Below are 15469 nucleotides of genomic sequence, written 5' to 3'. Positions count from 1 at the left end.
CCCCAAACAACTCTATGGAAAGACAAACCTTTTTTGGAAAAAAAAAAAAAAAAAAGAAATACACATGTGCATGCACACATATACCCATACATGCATGTGTGCGCTCACACACTGAAACTGCAGGCTTATGTGACCAAGCAAAGTTACTTTTGCAGTGCTTACTAAAGCTGATGGTATTTGGTATTTTTCACAGCTCCAGTAACAGGATCTGTTTTAGAACTATAAAAAGAAGAAAAGATACAGTCATTTACATTTTATTTTAGTCAGCATTATAATTATACCATGCATCCATCACCTCAAAGTAATTTATATCCAAAATCAAGGCTACATTTTATCTTGGCTTAATTTTATATGTCTGTATAAGTTTCATTTAATTTGAGTCATATTATCAACGCATCTAGTATCACTTTAATTCATGGTCTATTTGTAATTCCTCTAATGATTCTTTAAACTGCTAGTTTTTGGGGTCTTGCTTTGTAAGCAAGGACTTAATTTTGTATTTTGCTTGGGGACAGGGGGGCGGATAACCTGCTACTGAATTTCGTGTTCCAAAGTGCTTCCTCTGGAGTTCTTTTTACTTCAAAAACCTCTTGGACCATATCCTCAGCTGACACAAAAAAATTCTTCCACAAGCCCTATTTTTTTTAATTACTTCTTCAATCATTTTCTGATGAATATTTCTATATTCTCCATATCTGAATTTTCCTAGGAAATTGCTGTGCTTCACCTACCATATCCAAACACCCATGAGGTGGCCAAGAGAGAGTGAGAATCACTCTGTAAGTAATAGGTGACACAATTTAAGTTCTTGCTCCAGCAGTTACCTAGGCTTTTTATGCAAAGCAGAATGGCGTCAGCAGGAGAAACTACAAGAATCCTATCCAAGAAGCCTCCCCTGCTCCAGTGGTTAGGGACACTTTTTGCCTATCTTTCAAATCCTTGTAGCAAATCATGCCGAGACAGGATCCGCACTGAGGTATCCTATATCCCATATGAGAGCTGCAGCCATTGGGATGTGAAATTGCCATCATTTCCTTGCTGGGCTTAAAGTGAAAAATGGACTGACCTAACTTGAAGCATTACCACCAGAAGGTATTTCATGGTTATAAGTTACAAGAACGCAAGATGCACACAAAGAGAACAGGAGACATCTTCCACAGGCCAGGTTCACCCAACTTAAACCAGTTGGTATATAGAATACACTGGTTTTGGTGCCTTTGCCTGAACCCACTGATTTTTGTGTCTTCTTAACCTCATATCTCTTCCCCACATTGTATATAATGGCATTCCTTAGCCTCTTTTACTACAACAGAATACGTATCCTATCAGTTTGAAAAAGATCTCTAGAATATCTTATTTGGCAAGCTGGGTGGGACAATGAATAACGTAGGTAGGATTTAAAGAAATGAAAAAATAACTGTTTAACAAAATCAGTTTACTTTTCTAATTGCAAACATTTTAATTAAACTGTTTATAATATAAATATCCTGTTACCCTCGGGCACTCCACAATGCTGAGAGGCACAGACATGTATTTGACAAGTGGATGGAAATGCATGTTTGTGTGTTTTGTTTTGCTGTTTTAATTTGCAACTGCTTCATGGACCAGCGAACTGCAATCAAGTTAGCAGTTGCATAGAAAAGTAGGCACCTAACTCAAGGACATGCTTCTACGTAGGTGGCAGAACACTTAAATATGGCTATTGTAAAACTGACTATCTAACCTTCCTGTTGTTCTGCCTGGAAGTAATTTGTTGAAGGGCACAGAGAAAATCAATTGTAAAGCAGGTGCTGAAACCAGGTCTTCCAAGTGCCAGGCTCATAGCCTTGAGCTATCTTCTGTCTTACAGTGACTGTTGGCAAGGTGACATGCATCAGCCCTCCAAAATTAGGGTGCCAGCCATAGACAGAGGTTTAAAAGAAGAGCTATAAGATGATTTTTATATCAAGTTGCTTGTATATAGATCTGTATCTGCCATGCTCGCATACACCTACAGTTTAATTACTGAGTCTTCCTGGTTTTCACCTGGTCTCAGCTTTTCTCCTTTTATCTCCCACAGCTGAACACCTCTTCATCCCGTTCTGGGTCTCTAATTATGGGCTAAGGAGCCTGTGGGAGAGCATAGTGGGATTCATTTCTCTTCACCCTTTTCTATTCTTTGAGTAACTGCTGGTGCATAAAGACTTCCCGCCTTCTGAGGAATAGGAAAGGAATAGCAAGCTGATTCCCCAAGGACCAAAACTGGTCTTAGACTGGGGGTATAAAACATTACCCTTTCCTCTCAGTTCATGCCTGCAGTTTCCCCACAGTCTTGTCCCATCTCAGCATCGCAGACTGCTCAAACATGTCTGCCCTTACTCAGCATTTTATTGGTTTCTTTCCTCCAACAGCAAGACATAGGCAACTGGCTGCCAGCTCGTGTGGTGACCACATTATATGCAGTCGCCCTTTCAAAATTAAAGTTAGACCTAGATTTCTGAGGATATGAAAATAAATGCTTGTCTGAACCAATTGTTGATACGGAATAAACTTACGCATTAAAGCGAGCTCGTACCACCACTCGGCAGAAATTCCTGAATCTGTGCTCACGACCAACTATGAAAAGTGGTTTATCAAAATATGGATGATTCTCTCGCAGCTCCTCCTCTTGGACTTTCCTTTTGAAAGACAAAATATAAATTATTAAGTGATATGCATTATACCTGGCAAAAATATCTTTTAAACTTCATTCTTTTTTTATCATGACTCTCAATACTTTTTACTTCATACAGAGAATACTTAATACAGAAAAATGTGCACTCAGACTTTTGATTTTTTAAATACCTTTTCATTTCAGCTTGTTCTTTTTTTTCTTGGATCATCTTTATCTCACTGTCTTCTCTCTGTGCATTTCTGTATCTCACTGTGTTGGAGTGCTAGAAGCAAAATGATTCCTTTTAAATGAGGTCTGTGGGTTGTTGTTTTGTCATGTTTCAGATGAAAGCCAGATACAGTATTTTACATAGAAAGTTTCAGATGAAAAATCTTTATTTCCAAATGCACCGCACATCAACTCAGTCAAGATATTGTGCAGTATTTTCCATCTACAGCACAAGGCTGCTTATTTTGATCAAGGTTATTTTCAGTCTTAATTTCATGCGTGAAGTCCCATCCAACACAACTTTTAACTTTAAAACCAAAGGTCCTGTAAGCTCAGCTGATCTCTCTGAACTGGAATGAATGCCATCAAAGTTCCTAAGGGTGAAGACTGGGAAAGAAAAGGCTTTAGACACCCTTTTGGCTTCTCGAGCCTGCTGCATGTGCTGCCAGGCAGCAAGTTGTGCAGAACACACAGTTAGTGACCGCGGAGTGCAGGGACAGGAGAGAGGGAGGGAGAACGGGTGCCTGAGCTCATCCAGTGGAGGCTACAATCAGTATTACTATCCAGATTTAAGCGAGTCTTTGGAACACTCCTGGAGGGGTAATGCTAGGTGTTACCCTTACTATTGGACACAAGCAAAGCCATATTTGCTTTAAAAGACTAGTAACCTACAGTTTCTTTCTACCACAGCATGGAAAAAGTCACAAACTACTTCTTATGCAGCTGTTTTTAAGTATGAAGCACATATAGAAATGACTATCATAGTTTGGAAATGGAGGGACTAATATTGCCTCTTGAATTTTCATAGTCACAGAGATCCACAAAATATCATTATGAATTTGCAGAAGTGAAAATGCTGTCTAACTGCATGCAACTATAGCACAGTGAAATCCACGATTACAATTCTCCCTTTTAGTCTTCTTTCTGTCCTTTTGTCTGACAGTTCTCGTGTTTGAAAAATACTGTTAAACTTCCACTCGAAATTTTGAACTGCTGTTTTGCCAGCCTGAGTGATTCGTGTAATTCCAGAGTGAGGCTTTTTGAGGTGTCCTGGGTAGCAATTGTTGTCTTCCTAATGTAGCATCTACAGATTCAGTGAATCTATCTCAGCAAGTGTTGCAAAACCAGCCAGTCTATCACTGAAATAATCATGTCGATTATTTTGAGGATAATCCTAATACAATTACAGACTTGTTTTACGATATCAAGATTTCAAAAGTCAAATTGTAAACAAGATCATAGACAGACATTAGTCTTACACAAGCATTTATTATATAGTACACATTCTTATTTCTTATATTCTTAAATTGAAACCATCATTTCTATGAGGACTTACATCTTGAGTCAAAGTTTCAAGAGATTTTCCTCTGCTGATTCGCTGGCTGTTGGAACCATGTCTCAGTGACCTGAAACAATCATAATCAATTTAACGATACATCTCAAGATGCAATTTTGACCTTTATAGGATGGCCATTACAAAGCACTGCTCTCCAGCCACCCAATATCTCAAATTCTTACCGTTTTTCTCTCGCTAACATCAGAAGCTTGTATGTTCTTCAATTGTTTTCAATCCAGTCTAACATAAGCTAATTTCTTTCCTTCTGATCTTTAAACTGATAGCTTTGTAGTCAGTGAAGGAAATGACATTTGAAATAAAAAGGCATTTTTTCCATTTATACAGTACAATGAATTTCATTATGGTTACAATGAAGAATGTAGAATTCAGTTCTTTGTACAAGTAATTTCAGTTTTTCACACGTTAGGTATTGCTCAAATTTAATTCTTTCCATCACCTTTATTTTAAGAATATTTTTAAACCATCCTTTCTGTCCGTGTTTACCTGCGTTCTTGTCGTATATGATGCTGGACACTAAGTATTGACCTTTCCTTTGCAGGCTGCCCCTCAAAGGATCCACTCAGCATGCGTTGTCTAGTGCAGGCTCTACAAAGAAATACAATTATGATGACACAGAGTTTTCAGTATAAATGATAATTTCTGAGGTAGTGTGTTCAGACAAGTCAGCTTGGCTTTCTGGGAAGCAAGTGCCCAGGTTAACAGACAATAACAATAAAACAAAAATGGACTTTCCATGAAAACATATTTCCAAGGCAATGGTCCCCACTCTGCAACATAACCGGTCATCTGATGAAGCTTCTCCCTGCCTTAGCAAGGGCCATCTTTGATTTTTTTTTTTTCCAGTTTGCTGTAGAATTTATGGTCCCTCAAGACTTCACTAAGTGTGAAAAGGGTCAAGCAATGGACTAATGATCAGTAAAACTAGCTTCTCAGAAATAAAGAAGGGAAGAGTACAACAGCTGTCATTTTGGGGCAGCTCCCTTTCAAAGCTGTATATGGCAAAATATTTATGTATGCGCTCAAGAGTTACAGCATATCTTGGAGTGTTCTTCTGCATAACTGGGACCATATATGATTTGAAATGAAAAGCTGCACTTTGCTGACATGAAATGTCTGCTCTTTGGGAATGTATTGAACTTGCAGCATTTTGTTGTGTGTTTGGTTTTTCACTTGTTGGCTCATTTGTTTCATTTTGCTTTTGCTAAATTTTGGCAAACACATTTTACACATTTTGGTAGAAATGAGTATTTATTCTTTAGTAAGTGTGCTACAGATAAACAAAACATGCGTATCTTTATTTTGATGGCTACAATGAAATGGATTTGCTTAAGAAAAAGAGAGGTTTCCACTAAAAGAGCTCACACAAATCCTCCAATGGTTGAGAAATGAATTTCAACATTGGAAAAATATTGTAACTTTCCAGGAATGCTGCAATTTGAAGTTTACACAGTGCACAACTTGTTGCTTATTTTGTGTTATGCAATCATTCAGAGAAACACAAGACCCAGCTGGTAATATTTCATACGTTTTAATGAACTGAATCTCCATTTTTTTTTAAACAGGAAAAAAACTACATGCTGTTGGAGTAACCACTCTATTCACCAGTCTACTGTAAGGCTTAGATAAATGCTATCCTTGACAGCACTGGATGATCATGCTTGACAGCAAACAGTGTCCCACGCATGTTCTTTCCTCACTGTGACTTTGTTTTTCACTCTTCTCCGCTGTTTCTCCTTCTCTTGGATTTAAACACATAGATACAACTAGGGATCCAAAGTGAGATCTGGAACAAAAATGAGAAGCTTAGAATGCTTGTCAGTGTCATCACTGCCAATCATACTAGCATGCTAGAAAAATATATTGCGTTACATTTGTTATAGAAGGCATTAGGTTACACTATGCTGAACTGAAGCATCATGCCATTTCAGAAAATTACTGTGTCTTATAAAACACAGCTCATCTTAGCCAAAACATGAACATTTTAATACCAATGGATTTTAAGCATTATATTAATGCAGGATTCTACTGTCAGAAAAAAACAGAGATATTGTTTGAATACCTATGCAATTTTCTTGAGGGGGAAAAAAAGTTATTTCCTAAAAATAGATCCTACCTAACTGCATTAAAATGACAATCCAGTTTTTCCCAGCAGAGACAATAGAAAGTTCTGGGGTCTGACTTCTGTATAAAGGCTTCTTGCTGTGACAAAGAGGGTAACTTACCTTTTTTTCCCTGTAAATATAAATTATTGTGCTCTGCTTGTAACAACTAGAAATTATTTTCTTGACATCAAAAAGTGACTTGCACATAAACTTTTCATGTCCTTGTATACAGGTTACTGGAGTATCAAGTAAACATAAACTCTTAGTGCCCATAATAAAAGAGAACATTAAATGCTCAAACTTTACCTGACTAATGAACAACATGGCTTATTTGATTATTAATGGTATAATAAAATACACTTACCCATATACTATACAGAATGGGCATGTATAAAGGGTAAGACCTGTAGAAAGACTGTATTATCTATGATCTCTGCCTAAGTTAGATTCCTAAATCCATATTTAGAATTTATATCCTTTGCCTCATTTTCAATAACTCTGCAAGCCCTGCAGCTTCTCCTGAAGTTAACAGAGAAATAATGAAAAGCCAGTTGTATAGCACAGAGATCAGAAATTTTTATCAAGTAACTGCAAAGAAACTTTTTGTGTTTTCAGGGAAAAAGATGCTGTGCTGAAAAGGCCGTGGCTACTTTTGACAGCCTCTCTCCCGGCATTCTCCACTTGATGGGAATTAGTGCCTTAACCTTCCTTGTATTAACTCTTAGTAAAAGCCATGCTTTGTTATCCTTTTGACTCAGGATCTGGATATTTTTCAGCTGTTTAGACACCTACAGTTGCAGATCTTTGGGGACTTTTGAAAAAGAAGGCAGGTGCCAGGAAGTTTTTGGAATTGCATAGTTGCTAACTTCAAAGTCTACAATAGGATTAGTTTTCTTCTTGTAGACACCTACACTTATGTGCTTGCTCTCAGTGCCCACATGCGAGCCATGTGTCCAGGCTTCCCTCATAATCAGTGGAGATGTAGGATTCAATTAAATTGGTTGCACGCTGGTGGCCAGTGCCACCTGCCATGCCTTGGAGTATGTTGCCTTGCTTCCAGCTGCTGCTCCAGCAGGGTATGGGTCCCCTACAAATTTATGTATTACCTGCCATCCTCAAGAGGATGTTTTGGACATCCTCTGGCATCTCATACATTACTAGATGTCCATATGTGGAAAACTTCATTGAATGCTTGGTCAATTAATTTAATGAATGATGTTTGGGAGCTATTCAAGTAATCATAAAGTGGGCATCTAAAGACAAACCAGTCAGCTAAAATCTCACTGGGCTTCACTGACTATATTGACCAGATTTCTGTTAACTAGATGACAGACGTTATCACTTAGCTTACTGGCAGATCTGGTGGTCTGGAGGTGAAATCCACACCTGGGACAATCATTGTGCCACAGTGTTAAAAATTTAGTCCTATGTGTCAAATGGGAGTAAAAAAAATGTTTTCTTGACTTGATATATCTTCACCTAACTGTAGCTGGTTGAAATCTTTTGACCTTTCTTTGAACAATGCAGGAAAAATTTCCTTTTTTAGCTAAAATTGTCCTTTCCATCTTCCTATACCACCTCTATGAAACACCAGATAGGTTCATGTTCACTGGTGGAGGAATGAGGAAGTTATGAAACAAAGGAGAAGAGACAAGAAACATGTCAAGCTTCTGGACTTTGTACTCTGCAGAATTCTGAACATAGTGCAGCAGCTGCAAACTACTGGTCCAAATTTGCCTTGAAAAGCACAAGCACAAATGTAATAAAATATCCTGAAACAGAAAATGTGATTTGGTAGGTTATCAAAAAGCCAAGCTAAGGTGAAGACCATACAGAACAATATGATATTGGGATACCACATAGTTTGTATTACCTGAGAACAATTATGAGGTTCAAACTTTTGAAGTCCTTTAAACTATTTCATGCATTGGAACCCCTGAAAAATAAGTAGTGAACAGAGTGTTCAAGTAACATTCTTTGAGGTAATGTAAAATGTTAAATGCTTTGATCAATACTTCAAAATACTATACCTTTAATGATTATTCTGAGGTCTCCTGCAGAGGGTATGCATATGGCTCACGCCTGGACTTTTTAGGGGGTCATCCTTTCCACAACAAGTGTTTACTCATCCTCTTGCATTCCAGTCTAACACTGAGTTGTTGTTTTTCTGTATTATTTTAATGAGTGAATATTTATGTAGTAACTGCAGCAACTACATATATTACTATGTACTTTTGTTCTTGTTCTCCCTGAAATGTGCTCGCACTGAAGTCTTAGCAGCGTGGTATGCTTCAGTAAAGCACTCAATTATCAGCCTCATTCAGCATTGTTTTCACTATGACTCTCTATCCTTACTAAATCTTTCTATGCTCTCATTATACTTCTATCTAACTTGGAATATATGGTTAAATGTGACAAACTAAGATTCATGGTGAATTCTGGGCTGATGCTTGTCTAACTTCCTTTTCCATACCTGCAGTGTTGGAGACTCCACAGCCCACTAACTCTACTTCACAGCAATGCTTTACAGTGATCTCTAACATGGTAGTCACTTGGCACAAAACCCATAAACAGAGTAACTTCTTACCAACAGACATGTGCATTCCAGTATTTATTTCTGTTTGTCTTTGCAGGAGGCAGGTGAAATCCACTGACATCACACGCTTGTGGAGATTTAAGAAGGTGGTGACTAAGTCTGGATTTTGCTCCTGATGACAATCATCAACTGAGCTTAACTATAATACCTGTTCTGAGAAATGCACGGTTATCAAAGCCTCATAATTATGAAGAAAGAAATCATACTCTTAACAGAGAAAACATAAAATATATACTAAGAAACCTATAAATGATTTAGAACTAATATAAGTCAGTTATTCAATGCAGGCAAATTTCTAATAAAGGATAACAAAGGCATGCCTTCTATGATCATAGAATTCTAGAATCATAGAATCATTTAGGTTGGAAAAGACCTTTAAGATCATTGAGTCCAACCGTTAACCTAACACTGCCAAGTCCACCACTAAATCATGTCCCTAAGCACCACATCTACACATCTTTTAAAAAATACCTCCAGGGATGGTGACTCAACCATTTCCCTGGGCAGCCTGTTCCAATGCTTGATAACCCTTTCAGTGAAGAAATTTTTCCTAATATCCAACCTAAACCTCCCCTGGCACAACTTGAGGCCATTTCCTCTCATTCTATCACTTGCTGCTTGGGAGAAAAGACCAACACCCACCTGGCTACGACCTCCTTTCAGGTAGTTGTAGAGAGCGATAAGGTCTCCCCTCAGCCTCCTTTTCTCCAGACTAAACAACCTCAGTTCCCTCAGATGCTCCTCATAAGACTTGTGCTCTAGACCCTTCATCAGCCTCATCGCTCTTCTTCAGATGCACTCCAGCACCTCAATATCTGTCTTGTAGTCAGAGGCCTAAAACTGAACACAGTACTCAAGATGTGGCCTCACCTTTTCTGCTGGGCAGCTTTCCAGCCACTCTGCCCCAAGCCCGTAGCGTTGAATGGGGTTGTTGAGACCCAAGTGCAGGACCCAGCACTGAGCCTTGTTGAACCTCACACAGTTGGTCTCAGCCCATTGATCCAGCCTGTCCAGATCCTTTTGCAGAGCCTTCCTTCCCTCAAGCAGATCAACACTCCCTCACAACTTGGTGTCATCTGCAAACTTACTGAGGGTGCACTCTATCCCCTCATCCAGATCATTGATAAAGATATTAAAGAGAACTGGCCCCAGTACTGAGCCCTGGGGAACACCACTTGTGACCAGCTGCCAACTGGATTTAACTCCATTCACCACAACTGTTTGGGTCCTGCCATCCAGCCAGTTTTTTACCCAGCAAAGCATACACCCATCCAAGCCATGAGCAGCCAGATTCTCCAGGAGAATGCTGTGGGAAATGGTGTCAAAGACTTTACTAAAGTCCAGGTAGGCACCATCCACAGCCTTTCCCTTATTCACTGAGTCACCTTGTCATAGAAGGAGATCAGGTTAGTCAAGCAGGACCTGCCTTTCATACACCCATGCTGACTGGGCCTGATCACCTGGTTGTCCAGGTGATGGCACTCAAGATGATCTGCTTCATAACCCTCCCTGGCACCAAGGCCAGTCTGACAGGCCTGTAGTTCCCCACATCTTCCTTCTGGCCCTTCTTGTAGATGGGTGTCACATTGGCTAACCTCCAGTCAACTGGGACCTCCCTGGTTAGCCAGGACTGCTGATAAATGATGGAAAGAGGCTTGGTGAGCACTTCTGCCAGCTCCCTCAGTACCCTTGGGTGGATCCCATCTGGCCCCATAGACTTGTATATGTCTAAGTGGTGTAGCAGGTTGCTAACCATTTCCCCTTGGATTATGAGGGCTTCATTCTGCTCCCCTTCCCTGTCTTCCAGCTCAGGGGGCTGGGTACCCAGAGAACAATTGGTCTTGCTGTTAAAGACTGAGGCAAAGGAGGCATTAAGTACCTCATCCTTTGTCACTATGTTTCCCTCCGCATCCAATAAAGGATGGAGATTCTCCTTAGCCCTCCTTTTGTCGCTAATGTATTTGTAGAAACATTTTTACTGTCTTTTGTAGAAGTAGCCAGATTAAGTCCTAGCTGGGCTTTGGCCCTTCTCATTTTCTCCCTGCATAACCTCACAACATGCTTGTAGTTCTCCTGAGTTGCATGCCCCTTCTTCCAAAGGCCACAAACTCTCCTTTTTATCCCCGAGTTCCAGCCAAATCTCTCTGTTCAGCCAGGCTGGTCTTCTTCCCTGCCGGCTCGTCTTTCGGCACGTGGGGATGGCCTGGTGCTGTACCTTTAAGATTTCCTTCTTGAAGAATGTCCAGCCTTCCTGGACTTGTTGCCCTTCATGACTGCCTCCCAAAGGACTCTGCCAACCAGTCTCCTAAACAGGCCAAAGTCTGCCCTCTGGAAGTCCAAGGTGGACTGCCTCTTCATCCTGGCTGGGTGGTCTGTAAGAGACTCCCACTACGATACCTGCCTTGTTGGCCTTTACCCTGACTCTTTCCCATGAACACTCAACCCTACTGTCACCATCACCAAGATGAAACAACTGGCTATGTGGACAAACGAAAAGCAGTTTGACACACTGAATAGTAGAGCATTAAACCAGAAGGACCCTGATAAACTTGAGGACTGAGTCAGCAGAAGCTTCAGGAAGCTGGACAAGGAAATGTGCAAAGTTTCACACCTGGTGCAGAACAACTCCATGCATCACTGCAGGCTGTGGAGTGGCTGGCTGAGGAAAAGGATCTGGGAGTTACATCGTGCACTGGGTTTTGATGCGATGAAGTTACCTGGTTGATAACTGGATGAATGTGTTCCTGCCATCAATAAGGCAAACTGACTTAAGGAGGAATGTAGCCACCGGATCGAGAGAAGTTATTATCACTCCTATACTCAGAGCTGGAGAGGCTGCACCTGGGACACACTTTTGGGTACTTCACAAGGGATGTTGAGACACGGAAGCAGGTACAAACAGTCAGTGGCCTACAACATGTGACCTTCAGGGAGACTTGAGAGTGCTGGGCTTGTTTACTTTGGAGAAGAGGAGGTTTAAGCATGGAGCTAAACTCTTGTTACTGTGAGATGACAGAACAGTGAGCAACGGCCAGAAACAGAGGCTTGGAGGGTTCAGACTGGGCATCAGGAAATCCCTCTCTCAAAGGCAGGGTAATGCTGTGCTGGAACCAGAGCAGGTGAAAGATGCAAAAAAGCTGATCTGATATAGGGTTAGCAACAGTCCTACTTGAAATGGGCAGCTGGACAACACGGCCTCCAAAGTTCCCTTCTGACCAATATGTCTATGTTCCTGTGATAAACAAACTAATGAAAATGTTTGCTCATTCTTGTATAAGAGGTGGTGTATTATACTACTGCATTAGTGTCCAGAGAGAATTTATTCAGAGATTAACTTTATAACTTTCCTAGAAGCACAAAGAAGCTCATTTCTTGCTTATTCTAATATTCAGAAAAAATTAATTATATTTTGCAGAAATACATGTATAAACACAGTCTGAATTATCTTCTAGCATATTAGCAAATTAGTAGAACTGGATACTTAATTCAAGCAATTCTTTTTTTTTTTTCCCCCAAGATGCACTCATGGCAGTCTCAGTTTCAAACGTGTGATAAATGCACTTCACTCAATTAGCTGTTTATGAAACTGAAAGTTCCACTTAAGCTTGAGCTATGTTACTCCCTCAAGCCCAGTAAACACATCAAACGAATCTTGACTAGAACAGTGAAAATCCTATTGTATACCCCTAGCATGAGTTTACAGTTTGACTATAGCAATAGCTGTAATGAAAAGCAAATAAGCAAATAAAAAGCTGCCTATTTAAAAAATGTTAGTTTCCCATACTGTCACAATATATATTTTATAATATAATGATTTTTTGTGATTTTAGTGAGTTTTATTTTTTCCATCAACAGACCAGAGAACTTTTAAGTCTTTCCTTGTTTTTTACAAAATAAGGGCATAAACCCTTATGTGAGGGTGACTGAGCACTGGTGCAGGTTGCCCAGAGTGGTTGTGGAGTCTCCATCCTTGGAGATATTCAAAAGCTTCCTGGTCATGGTCCTGGGCAACTGGCTCTGGATGGCCCTGCTTAAGCAGGGGGGTTGGACCAGGTGACCTCTAGAGGTCACTTCCAACCTCAACCCTTCTGTAAAGCATGGTTTAATAGACACCAGAATCAGGTTCTGCACTACTGATACTTTGACTATGTTTTGGACTACGTGAGACTACTTCTAATTTGCTCAGTTTCCCCACCATTCTGTGCTGTTTACAACTTATCCTTGGCACTGGAGAGAACGGACTGCTTTATAAACAACATTTCGACTAGACCATCTCCACCCTCTCCATCTCAGAAAGCCAGCAGGACTAATAAAGGACTGGACACCCATTCTTAGATAATGATCCCACAAGGAATGAGGGTCAGAAGAACCACAGGCACAAAACTTCCTTTTAGACAAAAATAGCGCTCACAGCAAGATAGAGTGAGACAAAAGTGGGAAACACTGAAGACATGCAGCAGCAATTAAATTTGCTAGAAGTGGTTATTGCTGCTGAGGGAAATGCATCACAATTTTCAGAAAGAAATGGAGCTGTTTGTAATTTCGAGGCACTACTAAATGTGATTGTGTTTTGGAAAAGTTGTTCTAGCTGTCTGTAACTCACTTTTATCTTGTTTCATTTTCCTTGGAAAGGTGAACTCTCCACCTCAGAATGGATTTATGTGAAGAGTTAAGCCTCTCCATGCTCTGCAAATCACTGGTCAAAGTACCGGGGAAAGTAGTTGCTACATCTACATCCTTGACTCTGTTCTCAGGACTAACTGCACCAAGACCTCAAGGGGTCAAGGTAAAGGCTGGCTTCCAAGCAAGGATCTTCAGAAAATAGTTCCCCTGGAGTGCAGTAAGAAAGTTGCAGGAAAACAGAGAGACCTGAGGCCTCCATTTTGCTGCACAATGTATCATTAGATGAGCAGGTGAGACACCTAGGCGTGAATGTGTGAACTGTCTCTCTGGGTGGTCAAGGGCTATTTATGCCCTTCTTCCTCCTCTTGGCAAAGATGTCAAGCTGCAGTTCAGTATATAAAGGAAAAAATAAGGTTTGGATAGAGGAAGATGCACAAGAGACATAAAGGTACCTGTGTGTAATGCATATTCCTTCTATGCAGCTGGTTATGTTGAAACATTCAGAATTTGATTAAAATATAATTTGACAAGGTTTAAAAAGCAGGGGGGGAAAGGGAAGAGGTGAACTTAAGCCAGAACAGACTTAAAATTCTCTTTTCAGTACAGCAATTTGATCAAGTTGAAGTTGCCCGGGGCAGCTTTACTGTTTAAAGGCATTGCTTTAGATAAATGCTCCTTAATTCAGGTAGACAAAAATTAAAAAGATGCTGTAAGGAATCTTCAGAAGGGACATCCTGAGTTATCTCTTACTGTTCTTGGCATAAACGCCATTTCTTCTTTTGTCAAATACTCTGAATAGCTGATACTCAGCTGCCTTTATTAAGGAGCAGACAGCATTTACAACTGAAGTAAAAATAAGAATCTCTTATGTCTTGTGAGTTTGAGTTTTCCTGTGTTCCTTGAACTGAATCAAAAGTTTCAGCTGTAAATTTTATGCTTTCTTATCAGTTCTTTCTCTGTAAAACTCCCCTGCATCAGCACTGCAACACTGGCAGTGCTCAGGACCAGCAGGCCCATCCCTGGCAATGCTCTCTATCAGCGTGCCCACCAGATATACCATGAACACAATTTTCTTATGTATTGGAGATGTCACAGTTCAGAGCTTATTTAACAATTTTGAGGCAATAACAAGGAACAATAAACAGTATTTGGTCCTTTTTCTCAGGAGGAGAATAAGACTGCCTCTTTGTAAATGACTTGCACACATCCCGAGAAAGCACTAGAGGACATATCATCCCACATTTTTCTCACTTGACAGAAGTTCCCTCCTTTTGTCTGTTCCTCAAAAGTTCATCGTTGCTGACTGAGGAATTAGATGGGAAAGCACAGTAAATGTGGATTAAATTAACAGATTAAATAGATTAATGAAAATAAAGTAATAGATTAGTAAATGAAAACTTTCTTTTTCTGCCTCTGAAACTTTTCTTCAGAGGAATTCAGAGGTGAATAGATGAGAAGTCCTCCAAGATTCAAAACTTTGGTGGAAGACATGCTCTGAAGGACCAAATGGAAATCAGCAGGATTGAAACTGGAAGGACTTAATTCTGATTTTGTCTGAGAATTTAGTGAAGTCCAAACAACAGTTTGCTTGAATTCTCCTCCCACTCTGCTTCAAACCTCTCCTGAAAAGGAGAAAGATCTGTGTTGATGGAAGAATCAATCAGAATTCTGAATTTCAATTTGCAGAACATCATTTTTTTCTTCTGTGTAAGAAAGAAAGTAGCCCCTACAGATGTCACAGGTTTTCAAATTTTTTTAGAATATAAAACAGTAGCGTATTCTCTTTGTCTACATGTTCCTTCTGTGGTATAGTATAAGAAATACGCCAAACAAACTGACACTTGAGTAACCCCAGAGGTGTCAATAACATTTCACAGTTGTAATATAAAACAGAATTTCATGACAAATGTTTTACTGAAATAGGCTTCATG

The 15469-nt window shown here is 39.9% G+C and overlaps 1 protein-coding gene and 1 long non-coding RNA gene across 7 annotated transcripts in view; both read right to left on the bottom strand.

Annotated features, from left to right (window-relative positions):
• NALCN (sodium leak channel, non-selective) overlaps positions 1-15469 on the bottom strand; it is a 244939-nt gene that overhangs the window by 31886 nt on the left and 197584 nt on the right. For 5 of the 6 annotated variants that reach the window (XM_075740769.1, XM_075740816.1, XM_075740808.1 and 2 more), the window contains 5 exons: positions 4701-4802; positions 4197-4266; positions 2824-2915; positions 2535-2657; positions 163-219 (listed from right to left, as the gene is read on the bottom strand). In XM_075740769.1, coding sequence (XP_075596884.1) covers positions 163-219; positions 2535-2657; positions 2824-2915; positions 4197-4266; positions 4701-4802 — 444 coding nt within the window. The remainder of the gene's footprint in view (positions 1-162; positions 220-2534; positions 2658-2823; positions 2916-4196; positions 4267-4700; positions 4803-15469) is intronic. The other variant, XM_075740787.1, reaches the window with a different exon arrangement.
• Positions 5864-8481, bottom strand: LOC142599568 (uncharacterized). Its single transcript, XR_012833139.1, has 4 exons — positions 8350-8481; positions 8193-8255; positions 8003-8091; positions 5864-6000 (listed from the first exon to the last, which is right to left on the bottom strand). It is a non-coding gene; the product is annotated as an uncharacterized LOC142599568 (long non-coding RNA).

The sequence above is a fragment of the Balearica regulorum genome, chromosome 1, assembly GCF_011004875.1.
Source record: "Balearica regulorum gibbericeps isolate bBalReg1 chromosome 1, bBalReg1.pri, whole genome shotgun sequence".
Taxonomy (NCBI): Eukaryota; Metazoa; Chordata; class Aves; order Gruiformes; family Gruidae; genus Balearica; species Balearica regulorum.
Note: the sequence above shows the minus strand (reverse complement) of the source record. Positions and strands in the feature narration are given on the sequence as shown.